At 44.5% G+C, this 25,664-nt stretch overlaps 2 protein-coding genes across 3 annotated transcripts in view; one reads left to right on the top strand and one right to left on the bottom strand.

The window, feature by feature from the left end:
* LOC126559152 (39S ribosomal protein L43, mitochondrial) overlaps window positions 1-25,664 on the bottom strand; it is a 169,016-nt gene that overhangs the window by 107,964 nt on the left and 35,388 nt on the right. The window lies entirely within an intron of this gene.
* Window positions 1-25,664, top strand: part of LOC126556771 (uncharacterized) — a 364,167-nt gene that overhangs the window by 52,018 nt on the left and 286,485 nt on the right. For both annotated transcript variants that reach the window (XR_007607033.1, XM_050212256.1), the window contains exons 2-3: window positions 21,820-22,059; window positions 23,371-23,594. Coding sequence is in view for 1 of the 2 variants with exons in the window: in XM_050212256.1 (XP_050068213.1) it covers window positions 21,820-22,059; window positions 23,371-23,594 (464 nt within the window). In the remaining variant the exon portion in view is untranslated. The remainder of the gene's footprint in view (window positions 1-21,819; window positions 22,060-23,370; window positions 23,595-25,664) is intronic.

A 25,664-nucleotide genomic window follows, 5' to 3' on the forward strand; every position in this document is an offset into this window, starting at 1 on the left:
AAACTTGTTTTTTTTTCCAAACTAACTAATGCTGAAAATAATAGAATTTACGTTGGGCAAAGTGTGCCCATCTCTTGTAATAACCACAAGAAGTAACGAGATTTTAGGAAGTCAATGATCTTCTAAGAGATTTTATAACGAATTTATGACGGCTAACGAACATAAACAAACATAATGAAATTCCTACTATCCAGCTTCTTCTTTTTTACGGCAGCAGACCATGTTTACAACTTCATCTTTCTTTAACACATGATCAAGAGAAATTTAAAAAAAATTGCAAATGTTACACGTCAACATGCTATCACGGTCCTTCTGATTAGTGATGACACAGAGAAAAGTGCATTTTCCTGTTGTGACAAACTTTTTCATCGTGCCGTAGCTGATACAGAGCAGTTGCTTAAAATATAGTTTACAGCGAAGAACAAGCTGTTTGGCCTCACTCTTTCCCCTTTCCACCTATCTGCAGATAGCAAAATACCAACACAAAGCAAATGAGCACGCTTTCTAATAGGAAAGCAGCACAAGGATGTATGCAAATGTACGTTTACATGCATATGTAGGTTAAGTGAACGCCTTAATGTACTTACTGGGCCGGAGAAGACGAGTGGACGAAAAAGTCCGGAACGTACGGGAATGCTCGAGTGTTTACTACTTCCTGCTTGCATTAAGAAACGTCCCTTGGCTGAACATATTGATCGAATCGGAAGAAGGTGGAGACGCACACTCACCACCCATTCCATCCGACCAGCTGGAATCCATTAGAAGAATGGGCTTTTGCCAGAGATTAGTACTTCACTGGTACGATGGAAAATCAATTCCTTAAAATCGTCCGATTCCCCATTTGCCACCGTACATGTGGTCCCGGCATACGGTAAAGCACACCGTACGGTGATCTATATTTGCTTAATTCCTTAATCCATCGGTGATCCTTTAATAGATCCTCGAGCTTTTCTCCAGCATGCATCCATTTCGATCCCCTACATACATACATATATATCATTGGTGCGGGTTACGTTCTATCCGACCGCTATCGGGGAAAATTCGAGTTGCCCGATCTTATCGATACTCAGATATATTCAGCAAAAAGAACCGTGCCGGCAAACTTGTGCAACGGCCCTACCCATGTGCATGCAAGACGGAATTGAACTGCTTCCGTTGATTGGTAACCATTTGCACAATGCATCCGGTGTGCGGAAGGATGGACAGGAGTACGAGGGCGGAAGTCGCTTCCCGATCGTGGGAAGAGGAGCGTGAAAATAACATTATCCGCAATCCGGATTGTTATTTGTGTTGTGTGCAAGGTTCGGGAGAGTGCACTTCCCGAATCGACACGGGAACGGAAAGTAGGCAGCGAGGTGAAGAAGGTGAAGTGAAAAGTAATCCCAATGGAAAATGGAATGCACTCACACGACTGCGCTGTGTTCCGGCACTGTTGGTTTCGTCAGGTTCTACGGTAGCTTGAGAAACCGGGTGGCAGAGAATTGACCGGAAGCGGGTGGGATTTATAAACATTGCATATTCTAACTTTGCCAACCGCACTCTAATGCCCGCCCATTTCTGCACGTAAGAAAAGTGAAGGAAAAATCGATTTTCCACCTGAACCGTTGAGGGACACAAACATGAACAGCCATACACACATACAGAGTCATACTCATAGTTACTCAGCACTATGGGGAAAACCTAGTTTTGCTACATCCATCTAAGGAGCGCTTCAGCGCTTGGTCTTCAGCACGACGAAGAAGAATTTCAACGACACGCAGGGTCCTGCATCGAAGGCGATATATCCCGCACCAAGATATACGTTCTAAAAGCATGACTCTAACCGGATAGAGTCACCTTTTTCGAGGTTGCACTACAGAGCCCACACCGGAGTCTCTTATCATTAAAGAAAGGCGAGCCAAGAATCTATGTAGTGAAAAGTGAAAACTTTTTCCATCCACTTTTTCGTGCGTCTTTCGGTGCGGAGGACAGTGTAGAACGATGTGAATGACAAAAATGCTCCCTCCATGACCACCGTGTAGCACGGACAGAGAGGAATTCAAACAAAAGCCTCACCTTCCCTCATCTTCCGGCAAACCCTACACCCTGCACGCGTCGTCCGTCAGAGTTTTGCCGCATATGCCGGCGTTTTGCTGGAAGGCCTCGGCATCCATACGCGTACGAAGAAGTTTAGTCAGGACCGTCTCGCGGTCCACCCGAAACCCTGTTTGTGCCCTGGTGGTTTTAGCGTACAGTAGAAAACGGTCCGAAAGTTCACGGGGAGGTACACATTAATTTCCGCCATTTTACCAGAGTTGTGGTACGACGTAAGACGTGGTGGTGATGGGGGTTGCCGTTTGTCTGAGTCGTTTGTTAGTTAGGTTAGCTTGGTACGGTACGGAATGGTAAACCTTGAGGTGACGTGTGGCGGTGAGTGTGGATCTGAAGGAGGGCACCTCATTTTCGCCGTTGTCTCGAGTGTAAATAAATACGACACCAAGTAGCACGGCTAGTACACATCCTTGACATGGCGGAAAGCGCCTGAATGTAGACTCGCTGCAAATTGGTGGTGAGACAAACGCCGTTTTGGTGTGTGTGTGTGTTGCTGCTGGCGGATGTAATGCCACGGTGTGAGCATATGTGACTGATGGTAGTGTTGCCAGCTGGTACAAGTCTTACATACGAGCAAAAACACACTATCATACACGCGCTTCGGTGTACCAGCTGGGTTTGTGTACGCCGTCGGTTATTACAGGAAGCAGTCATAATGTGCTTACAGGAAGTGAAACGGAAGCTCCTGGTCCCGGTCCCGGTAGTCGTTGGATAGCGCCTCCGGAAAATCGTTGAGCAATCGTTGGGTTGTTTGATAAGAAAAATGCTCCAACGAGGTTTGCGGTAAGACGAGCGAATCGCAGGCATGGTCGCAGGGTAGCAGTTTGTAGTACCGCATGCAGACACTGACCACACACGGTTGTTGTAGTGTAGTGGAGCATCATCCGTACTGCAAAGCACTCCATTAGAATGGAACAGGCTTCAGGTTTTGGTTGGCAGGAGCGTTATGCTTGTAGTTCTCGGAGGTAACAAATGCGTACAAACAAACATAGACACGGCACAAAGTTGGACAGGAGAAAAGTTTTGCATCACATTTAGCGCTGGAATGTTCGTGGAGTTGGTGCGGGTTTTTTTGTGAACCATCCTGGCTGGTAAACGGACAAGAGAAAGCCGATCCTTTAATACTTGAATTTTGTCGCATGCTTGATTGTGATTCTCGTTTCAAGTGTCGATTTATATCATACTTTCTACGACAATGTGACGTACAGGGTAATCCAAACTTTGTCGGCCAAGTGTGTCAAGACCCAAGAGTTAATTTGCTTGTTTTGTATATTTTTAAAAATATTATACGATGACATATCCGATTACTATGCCACTATATTGACATTTCGAATTGGGAGCATTTTTCTAGAAATTATTTTAAGTAATCCAATTAAGATTGTCTCCTTTGAAGGAAATATTTACCCGATGCTTTTGAAATGTGAGCTGTGAAAAAAGAAGAACTTGAAGTAAATTGAAGAATGCGAAACGCTTTAAAGTAGGCAAGCTGATGATGTATGAATTTCTTAATGGACGTGATTAATTAAGCGTTCATCGTGGGTTGGCTTTTGAACATCATGCAAAACAAAAGGTTCTTTTCGATGGCATTGGCGAAATTTCGACTTTGATGTTGAACATCAGATACTTTTCAAAATTAACCCACAGTTTTTGGCAACCTACTACAGATCATAACTTTACCAGGAATGTGATTCATATTATCTCTTTGATCTCGATTAGCAATCACTCAAAACGGTTAGAAATAGTAGTGAAGACATAATAATTGAATTATGTTTGCATAAAAACTAACGATCCTGCCCAATGTAAACAATGCGGCACAAAAAGCTAGGATAGGATTTATGTTGACAAATGGCAGATGGTTTTTGGCTCCCTGCTCTGCTCATCCACCTCTACCGACGAGCTGTAATCGCTGCATCAAAAACTAATCGCTACCGGTCCTCGGAATGGGACAGCATAGAAGCGAAACAACATTATTAATTGTTCCCGCTAGCCCATAGATCACCAGGTTTTCAGCAGACAATAAGCCGGCTTAAGCGTGCCTCGCTCAAGACATAAATCTTTTTATTGCCAAAACAAAGTTTAGTTTAGTGTCTCTGTTCGTATGTGCGTATCTGTGTGTATGAGGAGTCTCTTGGACGGTGTGCAGGGAATAGGGTATCAATAAAAAGAAATGTATTTGTCGATGGCTGACGCAATGCCAAGAAGCACGACGCACGCACGCATTGACAGATGTTATCCGCTCGGTTGCAGGCAATTCTGTCTGCCCTTTGCCATGCGTTTAACGACTTCGAAATCCTAGACTGGTGGTTTTGGGATCTGCTTTAGCCGAACGGTACTGGTACGTAAACGTACACGAGCAGGAGAATTAAAAATTGACTCTTGGAAAAACGTAAGCTCGCTTCTTGTATGCGCTCGGTGGAGTTAGCATCCCGAGCGTCTTGGGTGATTGCTTGGAGCCGGTCCAGTCTGGTGCAGCTCTGATACTACAGCATGCTGCACGCGTGTGCTGTAATCCAAACATAACAAATCATTAAACCGAACCACAAATCATTCCGGAAAGTGGTCGGCAGGAACTGGAGGCGGCTGAGCTCGCTAAGCTGACCAACGGCAGCGGGTTTGAAATTCCGTGTTCTTCGTGTACGGAACGGTTGTGATTTGCTGTTTTGGTAAACGTTGTACGACGTTTCAGTCCCAGGCTCTGTTTGGTGTGTGCCCGTATGGGAAAGAGAGATGGTCGCTTGGGAAGCAACCAAAAGTGTAAACAATTGGCCTAGCTGTCAGATAATCTTCACTGTCCATCCGTCGCTACGTCTTCGTCTGGCTGGCAGTTGGTCGCTTATTAGGGGTGATCCTCTTCAGTTAGCTTATGACGAAGATTGCCCGTTAGTGGAGGGGTTTTTCTTTCGAATGAGATTTATTTTTTCGTCCCCCACTGGGACTTGTGACATTGTGAGCGTTTGTCATGCTGCTCTACAAGCTCTACTGTTGGTTCAAAACGAAGCCATTGATGGAACGGACCAACAAAAAAACCAACTTACCACAGATGGAGCTAATGCAATGAACAAGTCTCATCGCAATACCGAAATCTACTGCAAAGGGCAGGAACAGTCTGTACGGAGGTACCTGTTGAGATGATGGTATCCCATAAATCAGCAAAGTGCGGAAAAAATATGGCACAGTCCCCACGCAGACACGGGGCGGAGGTCACTGGGGGGATGCAATGATTGTGCCACGATAAAACACAAAACAAAACTCTAATACGCTTTTTCGCCCGAGTGCAGATGAAATTGAAGTAAATCACTCCCGTTGCCGATAATGATCAACGTCAAGTGAGTGAAAAGCTGCCTCGGAAGCATAAACCGTTCGCATTTTTTGTTGCTTCTCGGTTGGCGTTGGTGTTCTTGAAGCTTCTCCCGTTTGCTCAACCGCGAGCTGGTTGCCGCGGTCGTTGAAGATAAATCAATTTTTACCAACGTTTCCAATATGCGCACGGCGGGAAGGATGCTGCATAAAGGGAGGTGCGAGGCAGACATTGACAGGTAAACGATAAGACCTTATCGACGGTCATTGATCGGATTGGCTGCCATTACAGTTGCCTACCTTCGGTGTATTATTTTTTATCTCCTTTAACGGGCTCCATCTTTTATAGATTGTCCTGGTGTCGATCCGGTGCCGGCTTTTTACCCACGATTGATGTTCTTTCTTCCATCTTTGGGATCACGTTCGGATAAAGATTGGTTGTTTCTGTATTTTTGTTGTTGTTCGGTTGCTGTTGTTGCTGATCAGTGTAGCTTTGTTCTGGGTAGGTTCAAGTGACCGGATTAATGCAGCAGCAGCAGCAGTCGTGACACGACGGGCTGAAATGAAAGCAGGTTTTTGATCATCCGGTATGCCTGCTTCCATCTTTGGATGCGTGTGGATTGTTCTATTTATCTTCTCGCCATGTTTGCGTTGACTGCCTGATCATAAATCGTTTGATGTTGGAGGAATCGTTCTTCACGTGTGCAGGCTTCCCATACATTCATGGGATTGGGGATGGGTTATGGTGCAATCATTTCCGGTCGCCGGAAGGGAGTACGGTGATGGTGCCAGTTATGGACGCAGGAGGGTATTATTCTGAACCACCACGTCCGCGGATACCATGAACCAGATGCATCAAATTTTACGATCCATTGATAGAACAGCGCGTAACGCCATCCATATCAATGGGGCGTTCTCATGTGGCATTATTGAATGTCTGGTAATCTGGCCAGACATTCAATAATACTCAGCTTTAGGTGGGTTTATTGAATTTTGAAACTGTAAGAGAAAAATAGCTAGTATCATAATAGGAATTTACTTTGCTTCTAACTTGGACTCCTTTACCTCAAAGGTATTTGCTTCGCAAACCATTTTTATACAAGTTATTGAAAAAAAATTAAAAGATGCATTTATTAAGCAACGTTAAAGTTTTTTGAGAACTTCCGGATTTCGCCTCATTTTGTGAAATTAATAGTAATGCTAAAAATAATAATCAAGAATCGATACACAATGCGAATAAAAATCCCGATATGCTAATGCTTCATTACATTTCCTTAATTGTTCAGCTTCATCTTGTATTGTCGACAGACTTCCAATAATTACAGCATTTCAGAAAATCTGAATAATTCTCTTTTGTTTTGTTGTCTACTTGTGACTTCCAGCTAGTAAACGGACAAATAAATAAACTTTTGCCTCCAAAACATGACAAACATCCTATCTTAACGACAACTACGACACATTCTCTAGTATGTGCTTGAAACTCGACAGTAATTTGTGCGATTTTTGTCTGCCACAAAATTGAGCCCCGATTTCCGTACCGATTTTCCTTTAAATTGATTGGAAGTGCAAGTGTCTACTGAACAGTTCGGGCCAATCGATTGTCGGTTTGACATTCACATGTTGAATTTCCAACTGAAAACAACATCAAGATGCGAGAAGGAAAAGTAGAGAGAAATTCTAGCAATACTCCCTCATCCGTCCATGTTCGAAGCGGCGAAGCCGTTCCGGCGACGATGCCGAAATAATGGAGTCTTGTTTATCTACAGCTTCCTTCCGCTTTGACCGTACGCGCCCGGGGATGGATGGTGGTTTGATGTTTTGTTACGCTCGTGGTAGAGCCAATTCCGCCCTACGGTTTCGCGTTGTGACGCGAGCTCGACGGATGGCGGTCTCCCGGGGTACTGCGCTGCCAGAACGGTGTCGTTTGGATATTTATTAGACATTTTATTGACATTATTATGTCGATTTAATGTCCTTTATCGGTTGCTGGCGGGCCAACCGAGAACGTTCGGATTGAGATGCGGGCGTCTACAGCAGTGAGTGGCATGTTCTGAGATGAATTTTTGGGGCTTAGACGGCATAGGCGGCCGGTATCATCTATTGCAATATTTTGAAGGCTGGAAAATGAAATATGGCAAGCCTGTGTCGGGTAAAGGTGACTCATCTGTAAATAATGCCAGCAAGTGGGATCTTGCTGTGAACGCACCGTAGCACCGTATACGGTCGATTGTATTACAAAAGGGTGGAAAATCGAACCTTTGCTCGATGGGCGAGTTGTTTGTTTTCTGGTTCATTGGTTCGATACCTGTTAATTGGTGCTCAAATAACAAACTTACAAGAAATTGGCTGTGATATTTTGAGACACGGTAAAGTGTCTTGCGGGTAAATTTTGGGACGATGATCTTTGTTGGTTTATGCTGGTTGACTAAACATCGCAATGATTTGAATATTTTACTTGAGTCTTTAAGGACTTCGTGCCAATTATTTTAGTATGCTTTTGTATATTGCTGCATTTTGCAAAAACTTAAAATTTCATCATTTTCATGTTCTTTCTTCCATTTTTATCATTCAGTTAAGCTTATTGTTTAAGTTGTGCAAGTATAATGAGATTCCATAGAGTTTATCTACAAAGGTGTAAAAAAAATGCTTTAAATGTAACACATAACCTCACAACAACTATCCCTAAGCTTTCAAGACCTTTGTTTGACCTACTAAATCCCACGTACAGGTTTACCTATAACCTGTGCCATGCGTACGATGCTTGTGCTCGACACGGTCTTCGGTATCGCACTATTTGCATGATAACCATCATCAATCCATTGGTCATCACAACCCCATACAACCGGGTGATACGGGCGATAAAATGAAATTATACTGCGTTATACTCTCTGCTCTACCTTCAGCATCGCTATAGATGTGTGTGAAGCTGCAGAAGTTCTCCTCCCATGGGACAGCTTGGGCCGATCGAATATTCGTAGCTCACCTTGTAAGTACCGATTTGGATACGGACCAGGTGAACATTTCAATCGTTTACTGAAATGGTACCAACACAACAAAAAAAAAAGAAATGGTTCCGAACTCCACCGTATGTGATCCGCAGTCGTTTCATAGTTGAATGCAAGTGAGGATTTTTTGGTGACACATTCGGATGGACGATATCGACTAGAGTGGAGCGGACCAGTGTGCCCATTACGGTGAAACTTTATAGAGTGTAGCCCTATCGGATAGAGATGATCGAAACTTCCCCAAGGTGTGATAGCGCTGCTTGGAAATAGAATGCAAATAGTGTTAGACCACCGAGCAGCAGCAGGTACCGTTGCCCGTTGGTTACGGTGGCCACAGGACTAAACAAACTCCCCATTCCAACGTACTTTATCGTATCGGGTTTTTACTACGTATCGATATGGGCGGAAATCTAGTGGTTTAAATGTCCACAAATCGTTTATCAAGCCGGGCGTTTCCTCGGATATCGGTGCTTCGTTTCACCAACGATCTTAATGCGAGCTTGGGGTGAAAGATATGGGCGTTTTGTTTGTATTCGAGTCGAGCGAATGGTTTGGGATAATCAATATTCAAAAACAAAATCTAGTGAGATTGTGTGTAGAAGCAAGACATAGTTTAAGGTTTTAAAGAGCTAAATAATGAAAAAAAGGGCTATATTGTTTGGCTGCGCTTTCCCTGCAACTAGATATCAGTATCAATAGATACGCTCTTGTGAGCATGTCTCCGGTCGACACGCGCCCATTGGCACGTGGCACTACGAGTGCACAATTACAGTTGATCTTTCATTGGTCCTCACGCAATCGCGTCCCCAACGGGTAATGTAATCCACCCACTGTTCCAGGGGCACCTGTATCACACTAGCGGATAAAGACCTAAGATCTTCACTTACCGCCATCTTGGTGTAATTTCATCCGAATTACTATGGGCGTGTGCAAAGCGCTATCGTTTTGTTTCAGTGCTCGCTGCTATGCCATAAGCGAAACCACCGCTTCCGGCAGCGATTGGCCTGAAAGAGAAACTTAAAACGGTTTTGCACGCGACACACTACAGTGGCTTTGGTGCATCCTTTCCCGTGTGCAACCCAGAACCAAGTGGTTTACATTACAACCGATTTGGTTTTTGCTGTTGCCTTTGTTTCGTGACACAATAAATGGATTCCTGTGCCATACGCACTCAACACATCGTTTGTGCGTGTGTCGTGTCAATCGGATTCGAGAGCAGTTCCATGTCAATGTAAAACAGGTTAGCGCAGGGCGTGGTTCGCTCGGGAAGGAACGGTAAGCGTGCAGTTACCTCTCAGCAGGTGGCATCGTACGGGATACGCATCGAAAGGTTTCATGTTCCGTGGGTGCACATCTGGTGACAGCTTCACTGTATGCAACCTGTCCCCGTGAGTTGCTGACAGTAATTAAAAACAAATCAATTTCAACCAGAAACAACGGTCTGCCCGTTGTTCCCGCTGCATCATCGTGTCCACGCGACCATACGGTACCGAGGTTTTCATTTCCTCTCAGTGACAGGAGGCCCCGAGACCTGACACGTTACGGCTGCTCGGATTTCCACCTTTCCCCTAGCGTGTCTGGATCGGGTCTGTACGAGTGGCGTACGGCTATGGGTGAGCTTGTGTGTGAGGATGTGATTCTTCTTTTATTTCGTTTTCAATTTGACGGTCGGTTGTTTTTCTTGTGTCAGTTGCTGTTTTGCTGTGCGGAACGAAAGTTATGGACACCATCAGCTGCAGGACAGCTCACTTCAGCTTTTTGGGCGGTCGCGTGCAGCGTATTGCAATCGTGCCCACCAGGGTCGACGATACCTTCACTGTTCTCCAAAGAGAGTGAATGGTACTCCCCCAAAGGGTGCTATGCCGCCGCATGTATGTGTGTTTGTTTTCAATTAATTTTGCAGGAAATTTGTTTGAATTTCATGCGTGTGAAGACCGCGGTCTCGTTTCAAAGTTATCACAGCGAAGAATAAAGGCACCGGCAGGGGTAGGGTCTGGTGTGGCTGGGGTGGCCGGGCGATTGATCGTCGAACATAAATGTCAAATAGTGAAGCTAACGCAAATGGAGGTGTTGTTTATATTTTAATGAATTTCGAGCGCCTGAAGGATTTGACATTAAATAGGCTTACCAGCAAACGGCTCGATCCGATTGAATGAAGACGAACTTGGGTAGCGAATTTGTATTTCTGTTGTTTGTTTTTACTTTCTGTTATTTTTTTTGGCACTGAAAATTCGATAAGGGAAGTATTTGAATACAATAGAAATGATCAATCAAATAAAAATTTACACCAAAATGATTTGAATGTTTGAAAGCATTTTATCTTTTCGGCAAACGATAAATAAAGATTAAGAGTAGTTTGAATTTTTCCCGGAAAGAATGTTCCTTCCAACTCCACAATCCACCACCTCAAAGTGAATTCACACACGAATTTCGAATCCATGATGAAGTTATAAAAGCATTTTTATTATACCTGCTACAGGGGCTTCACTCAACGATTCCAACCAGGAAGAATCCGGTTCCCTTCTCGGATGACGGGTGCAAGTACCGCTTCACATCGCTCGCAACCTCCCAAGCACAGGGAAGCACGTAGGCCTGCAAGTCCATAAATCATACGATCAATTGAGAAATTTTCTGTTTCGTTTGTCCCCATCACAAAATCGTCCGTTCCCCAAGGTGGAAGAGAGTCTGCTGTACTGGTTTAAGCGGCGAGACACTCTTGGGGTGCTGTCAGTTGCTGGAAATGGTTTCGCCGTGCTGGAACTAGATCTGACTCGGTTGGAAGACTCCTGCAACAGTATCGTGCCTCGTACAAAAGGGAAGATACCGAGTCTGCATGTGTGTGTGTGTGCTTTGGAAAAATTCCTTATTTTGTTATATCCTTCTCATGCCAGGACTTCCGAGCGCACGTGTCGTACACGTTATGAATATTGAATTTTTTCCTTCTCATTTGTTCGTTTGTTTAATAATTGTTTTCTGCTGCTGCTGGCTTGATGCAGTGGATGGCAGCAAACTGCTGCTAAAATGCCAGCCACTGTCCTCGAAGGCTCTGCCGTGCTCGAAGGCTCTTTGTTGGGAACGGAAGGCGACATTCTTTTCAGAATTGTTGTCCTTACCGCTCGTTTTGTCGCAAGAGAAAGTTAGAAGAAAACCGCAACGACCGAAGCACGAATTTAGAGCCTCAGTTGCATTTGGTGCGGCGTTGGCAGTGCAGGAAAATTTAGAAAGATGCATATGCAACGAAAGATGAAGGTGATAATGATACTTCTTCAGGTTCGTTCTAACGATGTCGTTCCAGGCCGGCGGTAGAGAGACACATGTTTTTGGCAAATAGTTTTCCGCCTCTGAGCCATGAGCCACCGTATAATATGTGTTTGCAAAACTTGCTAGAAGCTTCAACGGCAAAAGATAAGGTGCAAGATAATGGGAATTTATATGTTCCCGTGTTTAAGGAACTAAAATATGGTTTCGTACATTGAATGTGATAAATGCATGCAGGAGAGTTTAAATCATCGTTGGCATTTATGCGACCGGGTGGGAATAGTTTGTGTTGAATGGATAATAAATGATTTTTGGACAAATTTAACTAACGACCCCTAGAATTGTCGTGCTTTTGTTTATGGTTTTAGAAGTACACACAAAGTGCAATCTGGATTGTCGAAGGCTCGGCTTGTCATCAACCCTTTCGTTTAACCTTTTGCAGCGTGACACTTCGTCACATAAATCGACAGAAAGACAGGGAAGAAGTATCACATTGTCGTTTCCTGTATTTACAATATGAATAATAAAACCAATTGGCAACGTGTGTAACAGCGTGAAAAAAAAAATCCAACCCATCCAAATGGCCAATGTCTGCTTGCGAGCGTTTCCTTCACCATGTAAATGTCACGATACCGTGACAAGCGTCCATAAATACATTCAAAACTAATTTAACACAATTTATGGAACCTCTTCCACTGAGTTCTGAGGTTTGATGGGGGCTCGTCATTGACGGGAAACCCCTTTAGAAAAACCGTGGAAAAATGAACGAAAAAAAGAAGGCGAAGGAAAAACTCCCAATCGTAAAAGTGGATTGTTGCTTGCATGTCCCACAAGGGAAAAATTGAAAAGGAGCACTCTTCAAAACAGGTATCAATTACGAGGTTCCGGGGAGGATGAGCTTTCGTCGTGGATTTTTGCCACCAAACGCCAATCCCAAGTTTAACGATACGTTTCACCTTGGCGTACGTTGTGGCGGCTAGGGAGTTGGCACCGTAAAATCGTTGAGGAACACATTCATTAGACCATGAGCTGCATGATTTTTCTAACTTCTTAGTGTGGCTTATTCCATTCTTTTGGAGGGTGACACTGGTTCTGAGTGCTTTATTTTTATTCGACCAGACTGGAGTGGATAAGCTCGTGTCGTGTGAAGGATCCATTTTGTAACCCATTTCCTCGATTGTTGTAGAAGTTGGCTAGTCGTTGTTAGATTTACGGTATGGGTATGGACGCTAGTTGAAAGGAACACAAGCTGAATCGTTTCTTTTGACTCATGCGAACATAAACTTGGGCGGTATAGGAGTGCAATCAACGGAGCCGCAGTGGTCGTAAAGAGACGGGACTACCATAGATAAGAGACCCCGATGTTACTTTGTTCGTGGTAATTTCTCAGGAACTCTTCAATGAATTAGGGCGAATTGAATTACTATATTTAAACACATCGACTAACTAGTGCTAGAAAGAAAACAATTTAAATATGAGCTATGATTTGATTCTATGAGCTATGAGATTGAAGGTGCCGAGAGATAGTAGGGATGGCGATGAAAGGATCAAGTTGTGGATAGAAGTCTTGCCGACAGTATACGAACAGAGTAAAATGACGTTAATATACTCTCACTTTCGGTTTACGCTCAATGTGTATCTTTCTCGGAAAAAAGTTTCCAGGGACTTATTCATAAAGCAAAATACCTCATGTTGTAATTGGTGCAACAAGAAAATATGTACAACACAGAACACAGCGCCACGTTCTGCAGATAGCAGGATTAAAAAATACAAAAAGCACCAACCCACTGGAGGTAGCGATCTGGCAGTTTGCAAAACCGGAAAACAAGTCGGACATTTTCCGGAAATCCGTACTCACTATAAAACCCCAACAGCGGCACCAGCTCATAAAGGGAATGCAGAGGGCTATTAATTTTCCAGCAACAATCTGCTTCCCGCTGGCAGTTTCCTCTCTGTGCTTTTGGGCGTTATGACTTCGTGGACACACACACACACACACACACACACGCACACATGTATCGTAGTCTAGTGCCTTTTTTCCCTTCCTACTGCCCTGGTGCGCTGGTGTGGTTTTGTGCATCCATGCGTATGATAACGTATCCCTTTGCCCGCATATCGCAACAGGAGGTCGCAGTGCAGCAGTAGTGAAACTTTCTCTCTGTTCCCTTTTTCAATTCTGAGACTATGAAAATTAGTATGAAGAGGTGTGGAAAAACTTCATTCAGTACTGTAAAGGAACTATGCGATAGAGAGCAGGCGCGCGCGCTCTCCAGTTCTCGATGGTAAGAGAAGGCAAAGGTTCCACTTGGGTACGAATTAAAAGCACATAAAAATTAGGTACTGCAAAACAACTTTCCTGAGGAGTGTAGCGGGAGGCAGGAGAAGCTAATGGGGATGGGAAACTACAGCTACTACAAAGCGTAATACTAGCCATAAAATGGCGAAGAAGCTGGTTGGTTTCTGGTGGGCGCACAAACCCTTGGAATTGCCTAATGACCGAACGCCCGAGCGTGGTAGAAAGCCCTGGTAGGAATCGCGTGGGAAATGGGAAATAAAACAATTTTATTTACATAACAAAACCATAATTTGAATAAATTTATCCATTTCCATGTATCCGCCTGCCACTTGTCAGCGAAATGGCACTGCCCGAGCTAGACTGTCTGGCCATACCGTGGCAGGGGCGTTAGATGAGAAGTTCGTAGCGTATCGACTGCCCGAAAGTTAGGCAACATGTTTGACAGGTTGGGTTGGACGTAGCCGAGAGGGTTGCTAGCGTGCTGAGTTGGAAAACAATTCATCCCGTTCCGTTCGTGAATGTGACAGCTGTTTGCTGAGCGACGCCATCGTCGAGCGGCTCGCTGTCGGCTTTGATTTTTCATTGTGACATTGGATGTGGCCTTAACGGAGGGAGGGTGAGCACAGGTGAGAACGCCAAGCAATAAGGTCCTCGCGGCATATAATTAACCCATCCATTGCGACCGGCATGAATAAGAGACGGAGAATTGTTGGTGTGGAAAACTGGTTGAAAAATATGTGCTTTTTCCACTCACCGTCCATTTTTTTTAACAAGGCCTTTACGGTAAGGGTTAGCGTAAAAAGTTGGGGCCAGTTTTTCAAGTCCCCGGGCAGGTTAAACCGAAGAGAGCCAAAATCGAACACCCTCTAAAGCCTACGTAATCCAAGGATTGGCTGTAAAGCTCTTCGATAGCACACTTGAACTGTGACCAGATTCGAGCTGAATGTACCACACCAACAAGAAGGCCACTCGTAAATTGTATTTCAGCTAAAGAAGAGCTCAATAGGGCGATCGGTTTGGAGCACACATGCGGATTCTGCAGAATGCGTTGGGAGATGGTTGTAAAATTTATTGAAATAGAATTAGCTGGATTACCGGGGGCCAAAGCAGAAACAATCAACTGTCCCTTCCTTCGTGTTGCGTTCTAGTGTATTGGTGTAAAAATAGTATTAGGAGAGCGAGTTAGCCTCAGACCCAAAGTCTTATAGAAATAAGAGAAATTGAATTTATTTCAATCGAAGCTTTTCCTCGTTTGTGTCACCTGTACGAACCCGCAAGAAGCCTAGATTAAGGTGTACGTGTGCCTGTACAATTCAGCCGAACCGAGAACCGCTGGTTTGTATGCTGTGCAGGAAGGTTCGCGAGGCTCTGAACGGCAAACATACGCTCCTTTTGCGGTGCGAATTAAGCTGAAGCTGCTTCCGAATTGGCGCGTTTCGCGTTCGTCGGCTACATTTATCATTTCGTCGGTAAATTAATTATTCAATCAGCTCCCGGACGGCTGGCTCGGTTCAATGTTAATACAGCGGCTCCTGTGGCCCCGAGAACACAAATAAGGGCCCGGCCAAGCGTAACGTGCCTGTTCGGTGCCCATTTGTACCCTACAACCTCGTACGTACCAATCCGTTGGCTTCGGTTATGATTCATTTGCCGAACAAACCGGGCCACCTTTCGCCATGCTGCATCTCGGGCCGTGTTGAATTATTTGTCTGCCCGCTACAGTGTCCTTCCCGGAGGTTTGGCGGATGAAATTATTTCGCACCGATTCGCATCACAAGGTACGGGTAGCACGGGTAGGCGAAAGTTTGATGTACGCACGGATGGTACTGCTCGTTGTTTCGATGGGGTTTTTGGTGGTGTTGCGTTACGCACCGTGGCACACCGGTTACGGTTGCGGGTGGACAGAAGCCCGGATCCCGGATATGCCGTACGCGCGGCACCGGGTTGGTGAAACTGTAAACTCCGGGGCAAAATCAAAGCTCATCATCAATTCATGAGTGTGCTTCGGTGTATGTGTGTGTGTGTATGTGTGTTTGGGGTTTTACTTCATCACCCTACCGTGCTCTTTGTAGTTTCTGGGAGAGAAGTATCTCGGAAAATTGGGACGGCAAAGAAGAGTGTTGAAAAAATCATGTAAAAATCATACTCTGAACGCTAGCAAATACGGTTGTAGCGGAAAATGAAGCATTCGTCCACGATGATGGCTGACCGAACGTAAGGTGAAGGATTCCCAAACCACCGTACCGGATCACCATCGGGGATCGACGGAACGCTGCGTGAAACAATCTGTAGCGAGCGCCACGTTATGCATAATAAATTGAGAGGAAATGGATGTGCGACTGGGCGTGTACTTGGTCGCCCGGCCAGAAGGATTCCTCAATTTTGACTGTCGGTTTGATCGCGTCGTACCGAATCATAGTGACCCGAGGATGCTCTGCTAGACAAGGCTCGTTGTGGATTGAAGAAGTGAAAGCTACTGTATCTCATTCGTTACCATCGGATGTACAGGGCACCGAACGAATGCGGATAAGTTGCGGTTCGGTGACATGGTTTTACTCAACAGTCGACGGAATGGGATGGCTTTTTGATTCGTTTAATATTCCTACGCTGATGATTTGCCAACATGTAAGGGCACGGTACATGGGATTACCACTTCGAGACTCGTTACTGGTCGAAAGGCTACGGTATACAGCATCGTGTCAGGTTCAATCTACATCATCTCGATCTCGCCGGTTACAACCGAGTGACAAACGGATTATGAGCACACGTTCCCTTTTCGTACATTGGGTTTGGGTCGGTGAATGGAGCCATTTTTGTGTGTCCCATCTACCGAATGTGAAACACCAGAATTGGAAACCATGTTTGGTCTGTGGAAACATGGTACCGGGTAGAATCTATTAAAGAACTGCCCAAGCGGTGGCTATGGGACGGTGATGGTACTGATCATCTTTGGTAATTAACCTCGTATCCAGTGCAGTCGTCGCTCAATTTTCCGGTGACTTGTAGTTTGTGGTACTGATCTTACTGTATGTCGTTTACGAGTCTCTGACTCAAAATGAACATCATTTGTAAAACAGTTACCAAAAACCTTGTCCATTTTTCCAAATTGGAGTTGTATTGGATTAATTAGATTCAAGTTTAGTAAAGAGTTGAGGATGCCATTATTTTTTTGTTTCCTTCTTATTTTAACTAGAAAAGGTTCGGTTGATCTAAGATGTATCTTTAGAGAAAGTGTTTTTAGTCAAATTTTGGCTAAGGATATCAAATAAAAATCTCGTTAAAAATTGAAGCAAGTAACCAGTAAAGCAGACAAGGAATATATTTTTCTGAAGTCGTTGTAGCATTGTTTAAGTTGCTGCTTAAGGTTTCCTAATATATCTTGTTTTAGGTCTTCAAAAAGGTTCTTTCAGCCTAGCAAGCGCACGGAATGACCAATGGAAACACAAAAAACTATCCCCCAAATGAAAGAAGAAAGGCAACAAACCAAAACAAAGTAATGCATGAAAATCGAGCCATCCTTTCATCTGCGTTTCGCCTTAAAAATGTCGTCCAACAGGATTGCACGGTACGCCGACGTGCTTTCTAGTTTTCGTCCCGTTCACTCCACCCCATAGCTGCGAATCGGCCCGGCGTTCGGGGAAATTGAAATCCGTACCGTATGCAAATTAGTGTCACACTCTCACGCCCCTCCAATTTGCCCCGAATTTGGCGCTGCTTCGGCAACGTCTCGGCCTAAAGCAATATCGCTCAATTTTCCCCGACACACGATCCTGCTCGTCCTGCCGCCACGTCCAGCAGTCGAGACGGTGCGCTTTTCCCGGCGCTCAAAACCACGAAATGCCGGGCACGTTTTTCGATTTGACATTTCCCGCTCAGCGGACCTCTCCCGTCCCACACCTATTGAAAACTAAGCCGAAAAGCAACCTTTTTTTCCAGGCTGGGTGAAGGTTGTTTTTTTTCCACTCTCTTCTTTAAGGTGAATCAAAACGAAAATGAAAATGAAGCCGACAAGCAAAAATAAAATGGCACCGAGACTGCTCTGGCAGCGTCTACCGTTCGCTCGTAGCCGGCACCTAGCCGTATTGCTTTCGACATTTTGGGCAGCTGAATTATTCAAACGGCTGGGGAAGCTGGCAGAGGTGGGCAGGTCCAATCGCGTTTTCCTTGCGACGGTGTGTGGCTGTTAGTGTTAGGATCGTAGGCTCAACACGACGTCGCCTGACTCTGGATGCCTACCATGAACGGTAGCAGTCGTTGTTTGAACAGCCGACTTTGAGTTAATAAAAGCTCTTCAATTGGTGCCGGTGGCTTCGAGATAGGTAGCCCCTATCGCTTAGAAAACTTAGCTTAGAAATGGTGAAACTTTTACGCTGGCTAATGGTTCGCAGGAAAAATAGTCCTAGTGCTAGAATGTGTGCAAATAACATCGTCGTACCCGAGGTGGCAAACGCACCATTTGTGGTTGTGATATTGATTTTACTTACCGATTTGGAGTGTAAGGGTGTGTGTGGGCTTTTTCGTTTACTCTTCAATTTATGCCTGTTTTTGAATGTTTGTTGTTTGGTGTGCTACGTGGTACAGTTTAGGCTGTTGTATTGATGTTCAGGAGAAGTCTGGTAGGATTTTTTTTTCTTCTACAAAGTAAAGTTAGTGTGGCTAAGCATTTAAATTTCTCGCATGGGTTTTTAACCACATTGTACGTAGGAGGAATGTCAGATTTTAACTTCAGATTCTAATTGAGAAAATCATTTACATGATAACTATAAGATAATATGTTTAAAAATTTAAACCCCTAGTTTGATACACATTTTGGAAAGGATTGTACTCATTTTGATCCAGAATCTTGTGAGGAAAACCAGCAGCAATATTAGCCACAGTGAGGAATAAGACAGGAAACATCTGTATAACAGGGGTTTCTTGCAAAGCAGTCAGGAATATGTAATGCTCATGGAATTTCTTTAAAGCTATTTAGTATCTCCAATATAGCCATCCTTTTATATCTTTAGTTCTTTACCATGATTCAATACTATCAAAAAGAGCTTCATTTCCAACAAATGTTGTTAAATTAATTCACTCCTTTACAGGATGCGTGCATTAAACGCGTTATCCTTATCATAACTAGTTTCTCATGCAGTTGTTAGTTAATAAAATGAATTGAATATAAAACCAGACTGTGTAGATTAGCGTGTCCGTAAGGACCTCTTGAAACCTCCCATTCCCACTGTGATGTTTGTTGCGTTCATAAACAATTTTATTACGCTTAAAGCGTTTCAATCGCATTGCGTGAAAATGAGTCCCGGTGTAAACGGTGTGAGTGAGGTCATGCAGTTGGAACGCCACGTTTTATTGTACCATTTTTCCTCTTAATGATATTAAACGTGTGAGCAAAAACAACAGAAAAAAAACAAAAACAAAACACCGTCACTGTGTGTGTGTGTGTACCGTTTCATATAAACCACACCGCAAAAGCTTCCCGTACAGCTTTTTCTGTGAAATGGTGGGCTCGTGTAGGACCGGTTTGTTTTTCTGCCTGTTTGCTATTTTATAACCGCACCAACGCCACACTCCTTGGCAAGAGATTAAGCCTTGGCACAAAAATAAAACACCATTTTGTTTGTGAACAGTCGTAGAACAGCGACAGCGATGGCGTTGCGGGAGCGGTAACCATCTTGAATGAAGCTAGAGTTTCCTGCACACATGTGTGAGTTCGCATGAGCGAAAGACAGTCGCGTGTTGTCGAGACGTGTGTCTACCATAGGCTCAACCTGTTCTGCTTCGCAGCAAACGAAAGCAACACCAGCAGCGAGTAAAACGCGCCCGCGCCACAAACAAAGCAAAGTTGGCTGAAGTGCAGTGAAGGCTGCTTCAGAGTGTTGCGAGATAATGGCGAACGTACGAGATTGTGGCAGAACGCTTATGGGATGTTATCACTTTAATTGTGTCAAACAATAATACCTTTCGCCCGGGGAGGTTTTTTTGCGTGTTGTGGATGTGGTTTAAATCGATTATTTTAAAGCTCCTGATAGTTTCGTTTTGAAGAAGGCCGCGCCATTAATATTTCTATTTAGTTTGTCCTTTTTTTGAATTTCCTTTCTCAACATGCAATCAATTTTACTAGTGACGCAACCCACGTTTATCCCTACCGTGGCAGGCAAAAGGAAGTTCTAATTGAAACATTAGTCGCGTGCTTTGCCCATTGTCGAAGGTTCTAAGGAGAACACTGTTCCGGAATCGTTCATGTTGACGTGAGCAGAGCCATTTGAGGCTGCTGTTTACATTGAGACGTTAACGACGCATGGCAATAGCTTTGGCAACATCGGAGTATGGTACTATTTTGCACCTTACCGACACGCAAAAACTTCCCTTGAACGCCAGCCAGGAACCAGCACTAGCAGCCTGTAGACTTGAGCTGCAGCAAACAAAGGTGTGTCTTGTACGGAAAAAGGTTTGGATGGATTAAATACGTCTTTTTGGCAGGGGTTACTGTTTACCATGGTTTACCCCCGAGCTCGGTGTCGAATTTCAAGCTCTTCAAAAATTAGTTTGGACGAGCAAATATTGTTGCCACGTACCATGGTGCTTGTCGAGCCAGTCGGGCAGTAAAGGGGGTTCGGTGTTGAGAATTTCTGGTTCCGGTTCGTTACACTTCATTAGGTGGCCCTTGTGTGCCCTTTTTTTGGACGATTCTTGCCATGTGTGTTATGCCAAAACCTGCACTTCTGGCAGCTGTTCTTGAGGCACTGCTTGTACTTTGCAATGTTCCCTACCATTGACCTAGACCTCTTTACCTCTGATCCTGCTGGAGGGAATTGTCACCCGAGCCATTCCTGAGCAGTGTTTGTGTGCTGCCGTCTAAAGAAACGGACAAAATGAAATCCTTTCACTTTCTGGGTTTCAGGGCTCGCCGTATGTGTATGTGTGTGTGCTAGTTTATCGAGTGCTGAGCATACATCACATCGAGAATCCAAGCGGTTTTGGTAGGCAGCAAACGGGTGAGCGGTGAGCTTAATTGGGTACTTAATTAATGATGTCGCTTTGTTGGTCTACATCCTACGACGGCTTTCAAGTACCATTCACAACGCATCAAAGGTAGTCCTACCCGTCGCAGGTTTGCAGAAAACTGCCCGAGCAAATGGCGTACTCCTGGACGGGTGAGGAAACAGCGCAGCAGAAGCGCAGAGATGCTTCCGCACGATCGGTTCTGCCAGGCACTGATTGCATTCAGCTGTCAAACGGGCGGTACACACTGTCGTACTGTACAAAGGAAGCAGTCGCTCTTGCACACTGATTGGCCAAACCTCCGGGAACAAACCCCTGGCATTTCGTTGCAGTTTTGTGGAGATTTTGTGTGCGAAAATTCTACCACGAAACGCAGCAGCAAATTGAATCGCTATCCCTTGGTCCGGGATGTCGATGAAACTGGTAGTTTAGCAGCAAAAAATTGCAACCAAACTCATTTGCATACACATAAAAAAGAACAGGCAGGTTCCGATTGTATGAAGCTCAAATTTCATGATGCATTATATTTGCAATCTGCATCGTCATCATTGCCTCATACGGCACCACATGCAACCGTGTTGAAGAGAAGGGGAAGAGAAAGACAGACGTGGAGGTCGAAGGTAAGAGAAGAAGCAGTAAGACAATAGATGCATTTGAGCGGCGTTTGCTTTTGGGTTCTTTTTATTTACGGCGCCGTTTTTGTCTTGTTTTATATAGCAATAAAAAAAAAACACGTTCTCCGTAGCAGTGTTTATTAATTATTTCATCAACTTTGATATGTTTTTTGCCTCCTGATTCACTATGTATTCGTGTGCCGTGCTGTAATTCGTACTACATTGTGTTCTTCTCGGTTTTTGGGTTCTTTGCTTACAGGATGGTGCACGAGGACACCTGGAAGGTCTTGCATCGGTGTACTGCGAAATGTTGCTCGCACCGTTCGGTGAGGTCCTTACGGCGCTGGAGGAAGCACGACAGCGTGCCTGGTCGGAACGGAGTCCCCACAGTTCGTCCGGCGGCGGTGGAGGGTTGATACGGGGCCACCGTGGTAATTCGTGCCACGGCGGTTTGCCCAACAGTCACAGTCAGCCAATCTACGTGCCCGGCAAATATTCGGTAAGTAATTGCATCAAAGTATTCTTGGTATGTCTGGGAGCGTTCGGTGAAATTGCAAGCTAACAGGATTAATGGACTGTTGCAGTGCATAGTTATAATAATTAAACGAGACAATCCGTCGAGAATGTTTGATTAAAACAATTTCGCTCAGTTACAATGCACTGCTCTTGTTTTGATTCTTCAGCTACAGCATCCGGGGAAGCAGTTAATTGACTGCTTACCGTTTTGCTTAGGTGTGGCCCTCCCGTGTAACTGTCAGCATATGCGGTCGACGTGAAAATGTGCAACCTGTCGTAAATTGCATTCTAATTGGCGTGTTTGCCACCCAAATCGAATCCACCTGATGAGATGTTGGTTTTTCGGATGTTTTTCGCTTGCTTTAATTTCATCGTTTGCGACCGATTCGGGGGAAGTTTGCATCAGAATGCTTTCTTAAGTGGTTGTAAGTGGTTGTCTTTTTCTTTGTTTTTTTTTTTGCGGGTTAACTGTGTGGGGTCTTCAAGCGTCTTCCCGTCTTGGGGTGGATATCCAATATGCTTTTGGGCTGCTGGTGGGAGCATGTTCGAAGACTGCACAGGGGTAGGTTGTAAATGCATCCTCATTGAGCCAGTTGGTCACATCGGTCGCCAGCTGTGCGTTGGTATGTTTCAGAGCTTTGCCGAACGTAATGACAGGGCGAATTGTTCCGAAACAACAATCCAAAACGTCTCCCAGCAAAGCAAATAGCACAATCGATGGAAAATACCCTCAGTCGTACACACCAAGATTTACCATGGAGCTCCTCATTTAAGGGTCCAAACCGACAGGCAAAAAGAAGATGTTCGTTGTGCTAAAAAGATTACCTTTTGTCCTGTGAGAAGATAGGCCCGGTGAGCGACACTCGCTTCTTTTGTGTATCGTTCCGTTTGTGTGCGTGTGTTCGTAGAATTTCTTTACTCGCTTGAGGTCAGAACGAAGCAGAGCAAATCGCGAAGAAAGAAGGAAAAAAACAATCAAAAGCGACAGCTTTAATTGTTATAATTAAATTGCAAACTCTCCCCTCCAGGCACATTGGTCGTTCTGGTGCGACGTGCCCTTTCTGGATTATCCTTTCGTAGGAAGGGACTTTGCTTTCTGCTTCGGGGGTCGAACTTGCTCGACCACCGTTGCCGTTGTTGTTCAAGTGGATGTTTATATCTGCATTTCTTATACCTTTCTGTCTGTTTTGTTACGGCATCGTTGGTTATTTAGCGCTGAAGACAAAAAGCGAGAGTAGCGGTGTCTTAAGGCATACGATTCATTTGTTTTTCTGTTTCTTTGCACCAATTTTAGCCCTCCAGCTGCCTGTCTGATAAGGAGGAGGACGAAATTTATGGATTCGGATACGGTGTGTTCGCTCCAAGGGTGGCCAGAACGACCCTCCAGTCACAGCAAGCGCAGCAAGGGCAGCAGCAGCAACAGCAGCAGCAACAGCAGCAGCAACCACAACAACCCCAGCCACAACAATCACAAAACTCCGCCAATGTACCTGCCAACAGTGCTGCTGTTCAGCAAAGGTAAGTCGAATGGTGGATAGGCTTTTATAATAAGGCAGTAGCTAGTGTTTTTTTTTCGATCCAAGAAGTTTGGTTCAGTAAATCTTGCTCCTTCCTATGAATTTACTTTGTTTGTAATATTCAATTCCAATGTTTGTAGTATTAATTTAAAAATAATTTTAACGGCTCATCACTTCCGATCAGTCGCTAGTTATTGTTGTATTCATTTTAATTCCAATTTTTTAAATCCCTCATAACTGTGTGACAGTATATTGTATGTTTATAAATGTATTTGACACCAGTAAAAGAAAACTCACACCCCGAAACAGCATATTGATTAAAAGATCAGTCACTCGATAATTGCCGGCGTATTGATTTAAACAGGGCATCGTTCACGCCTGACAACTTTTCAATCAATTGACTCCTAAGTGGCAACAGTTTGATCCGCGGCCGTATTGTTCCGATCAGCTTGCTAACGGCTGGCTGGCGCCCATTTATTCATCGATGCTCGGTTTCACCGGTTGCCGATCGGATTTATAGTTGGTTGCAGTAGGAAAAAAAAACAACAAGCAGGAACCTCGACAACAAAAGGCCAAATAGTGCGGAGAATCACACTCTTGGTGCGCTGTCATCAAGCACAAAAAGGGCACGCACAGAAAACAGAGCTCGCACAAACGAGGGCAAGCGTATCGATTATATTGTAATAAATTATTCATATTTCGTATTATTATAGATGCATGTTTTATCGCAAATGCTATGATTGTTTATTGCGTCCCCGGGGTTTTGGGAAGGGCCCTGGGATGGGTTGGCCCGGGGTTTTTCGGAATGCATGCATGCTCTGCAAATGGATGTGCACGTAATGGTCTTACCGGCACCCTCGCTTTGCGCCCACTATCCGGCAGCGCTTATTTTATTTCCGTTCCATATTCAATAGCCGGCTAGGCAATGTGCCCGTACCTGACGCTGGCAAACTGGCCGCGCATTAATGCTGTGTGAGCAACGATAAAACAACGAATCGACAACGGAGCGCTGGCACCGAAACTTGGGCCCCGGCCCAGGTGCTTTTCGTGGTTTTCCCACTTTGAATCGGCGTTGTTCGGCGTTGCGTTTTGTTGCCGAGTGTGCTACTGTTTCGCCGTATCCTTTGCAATCAATTGCATTTTCATGGCTTTGCCAATCGGCATCGACTGAATGGGCTTTTGCTTTCGGGCCGATCGGGACAGCGGTGGGAAAAGGAAAGGGAAGAAATGCTGAAATGGAAATTCGAAGCCATCTTTTCATTAGCAAATGGCGGAAAACAGAATGCCCGAATGAGTCGTGATCGTTTATTTAAGGTGTCACCGTTGGTTTGTATGCAGAAATGTTTTGGGTGCTGAAGAAATGTGGGGTTGAAAATTGAGGGGAAAAATGGAGAATGGGTTTTCCTCTCCCCGTCTCGCATATATTGCTCCACGCGCCTCGCGCCCATTAGTAAACGAGCGTTTTTAGGGTTCTTTTTGTGCAGTTCAATTATGCATGCACGGGCAAAAGGATATTCAATGCACCGAACGGTTTTGCACCGGAGTGATGTTGCAGGTGTCGACAGTTCTAATCGGGAAGTTTTTGGTAACGCGCACATCGGTGTGCGGGGAATCGGTGAATTATGGTTCGGCATGGGAAGGAAAAACAGCTGGTATGCTCCCGATGCTCGGTATGATATTGAATATGTTTTATCATACCTAATGGACGTGGCGCTCATACGGATCGAAAGTTTCTTGTTTAATTCAAAGCTACTGATTGGCTCTTATTGGAAGTTAGTGCATTTAAAATACTTTTCAAAGTATCATGTACTGAGCTAAATTTAAATTAATAGCTTTGGATTGATTAGTAATGGAAATTTATTACGTTTGTTGCATTTCAGAAAAATTGATTGAAAAGTTTTTAGTGCTTTTTATATTTTATTTATATTTTTTTCGTTAAATATTTTTTTAAAATTATTTTCTCGGTGTTAATCACCACTCAGAAGCATCATCGTAAAATAAATCCTCTCCAATGTACACCTTCATCCCTGTCACACATGGCATAGAGTAGCATTCACTTAGCAGCGAGCCT

This window comes from Anopheles maculipalpis, chromosome 2RL (genome assembly GCF_943734695.1).
Source record: "Anopheles maculipalpis chromosome 2RL, idAnoMacuDA_375_x, whole genome shotgun sequence".
NCBI lineage: Eukaryota > Metazoa > Arthropoda > Insecta > Diptera > Culicidae > Anopheles > Anopheles maculipalpis.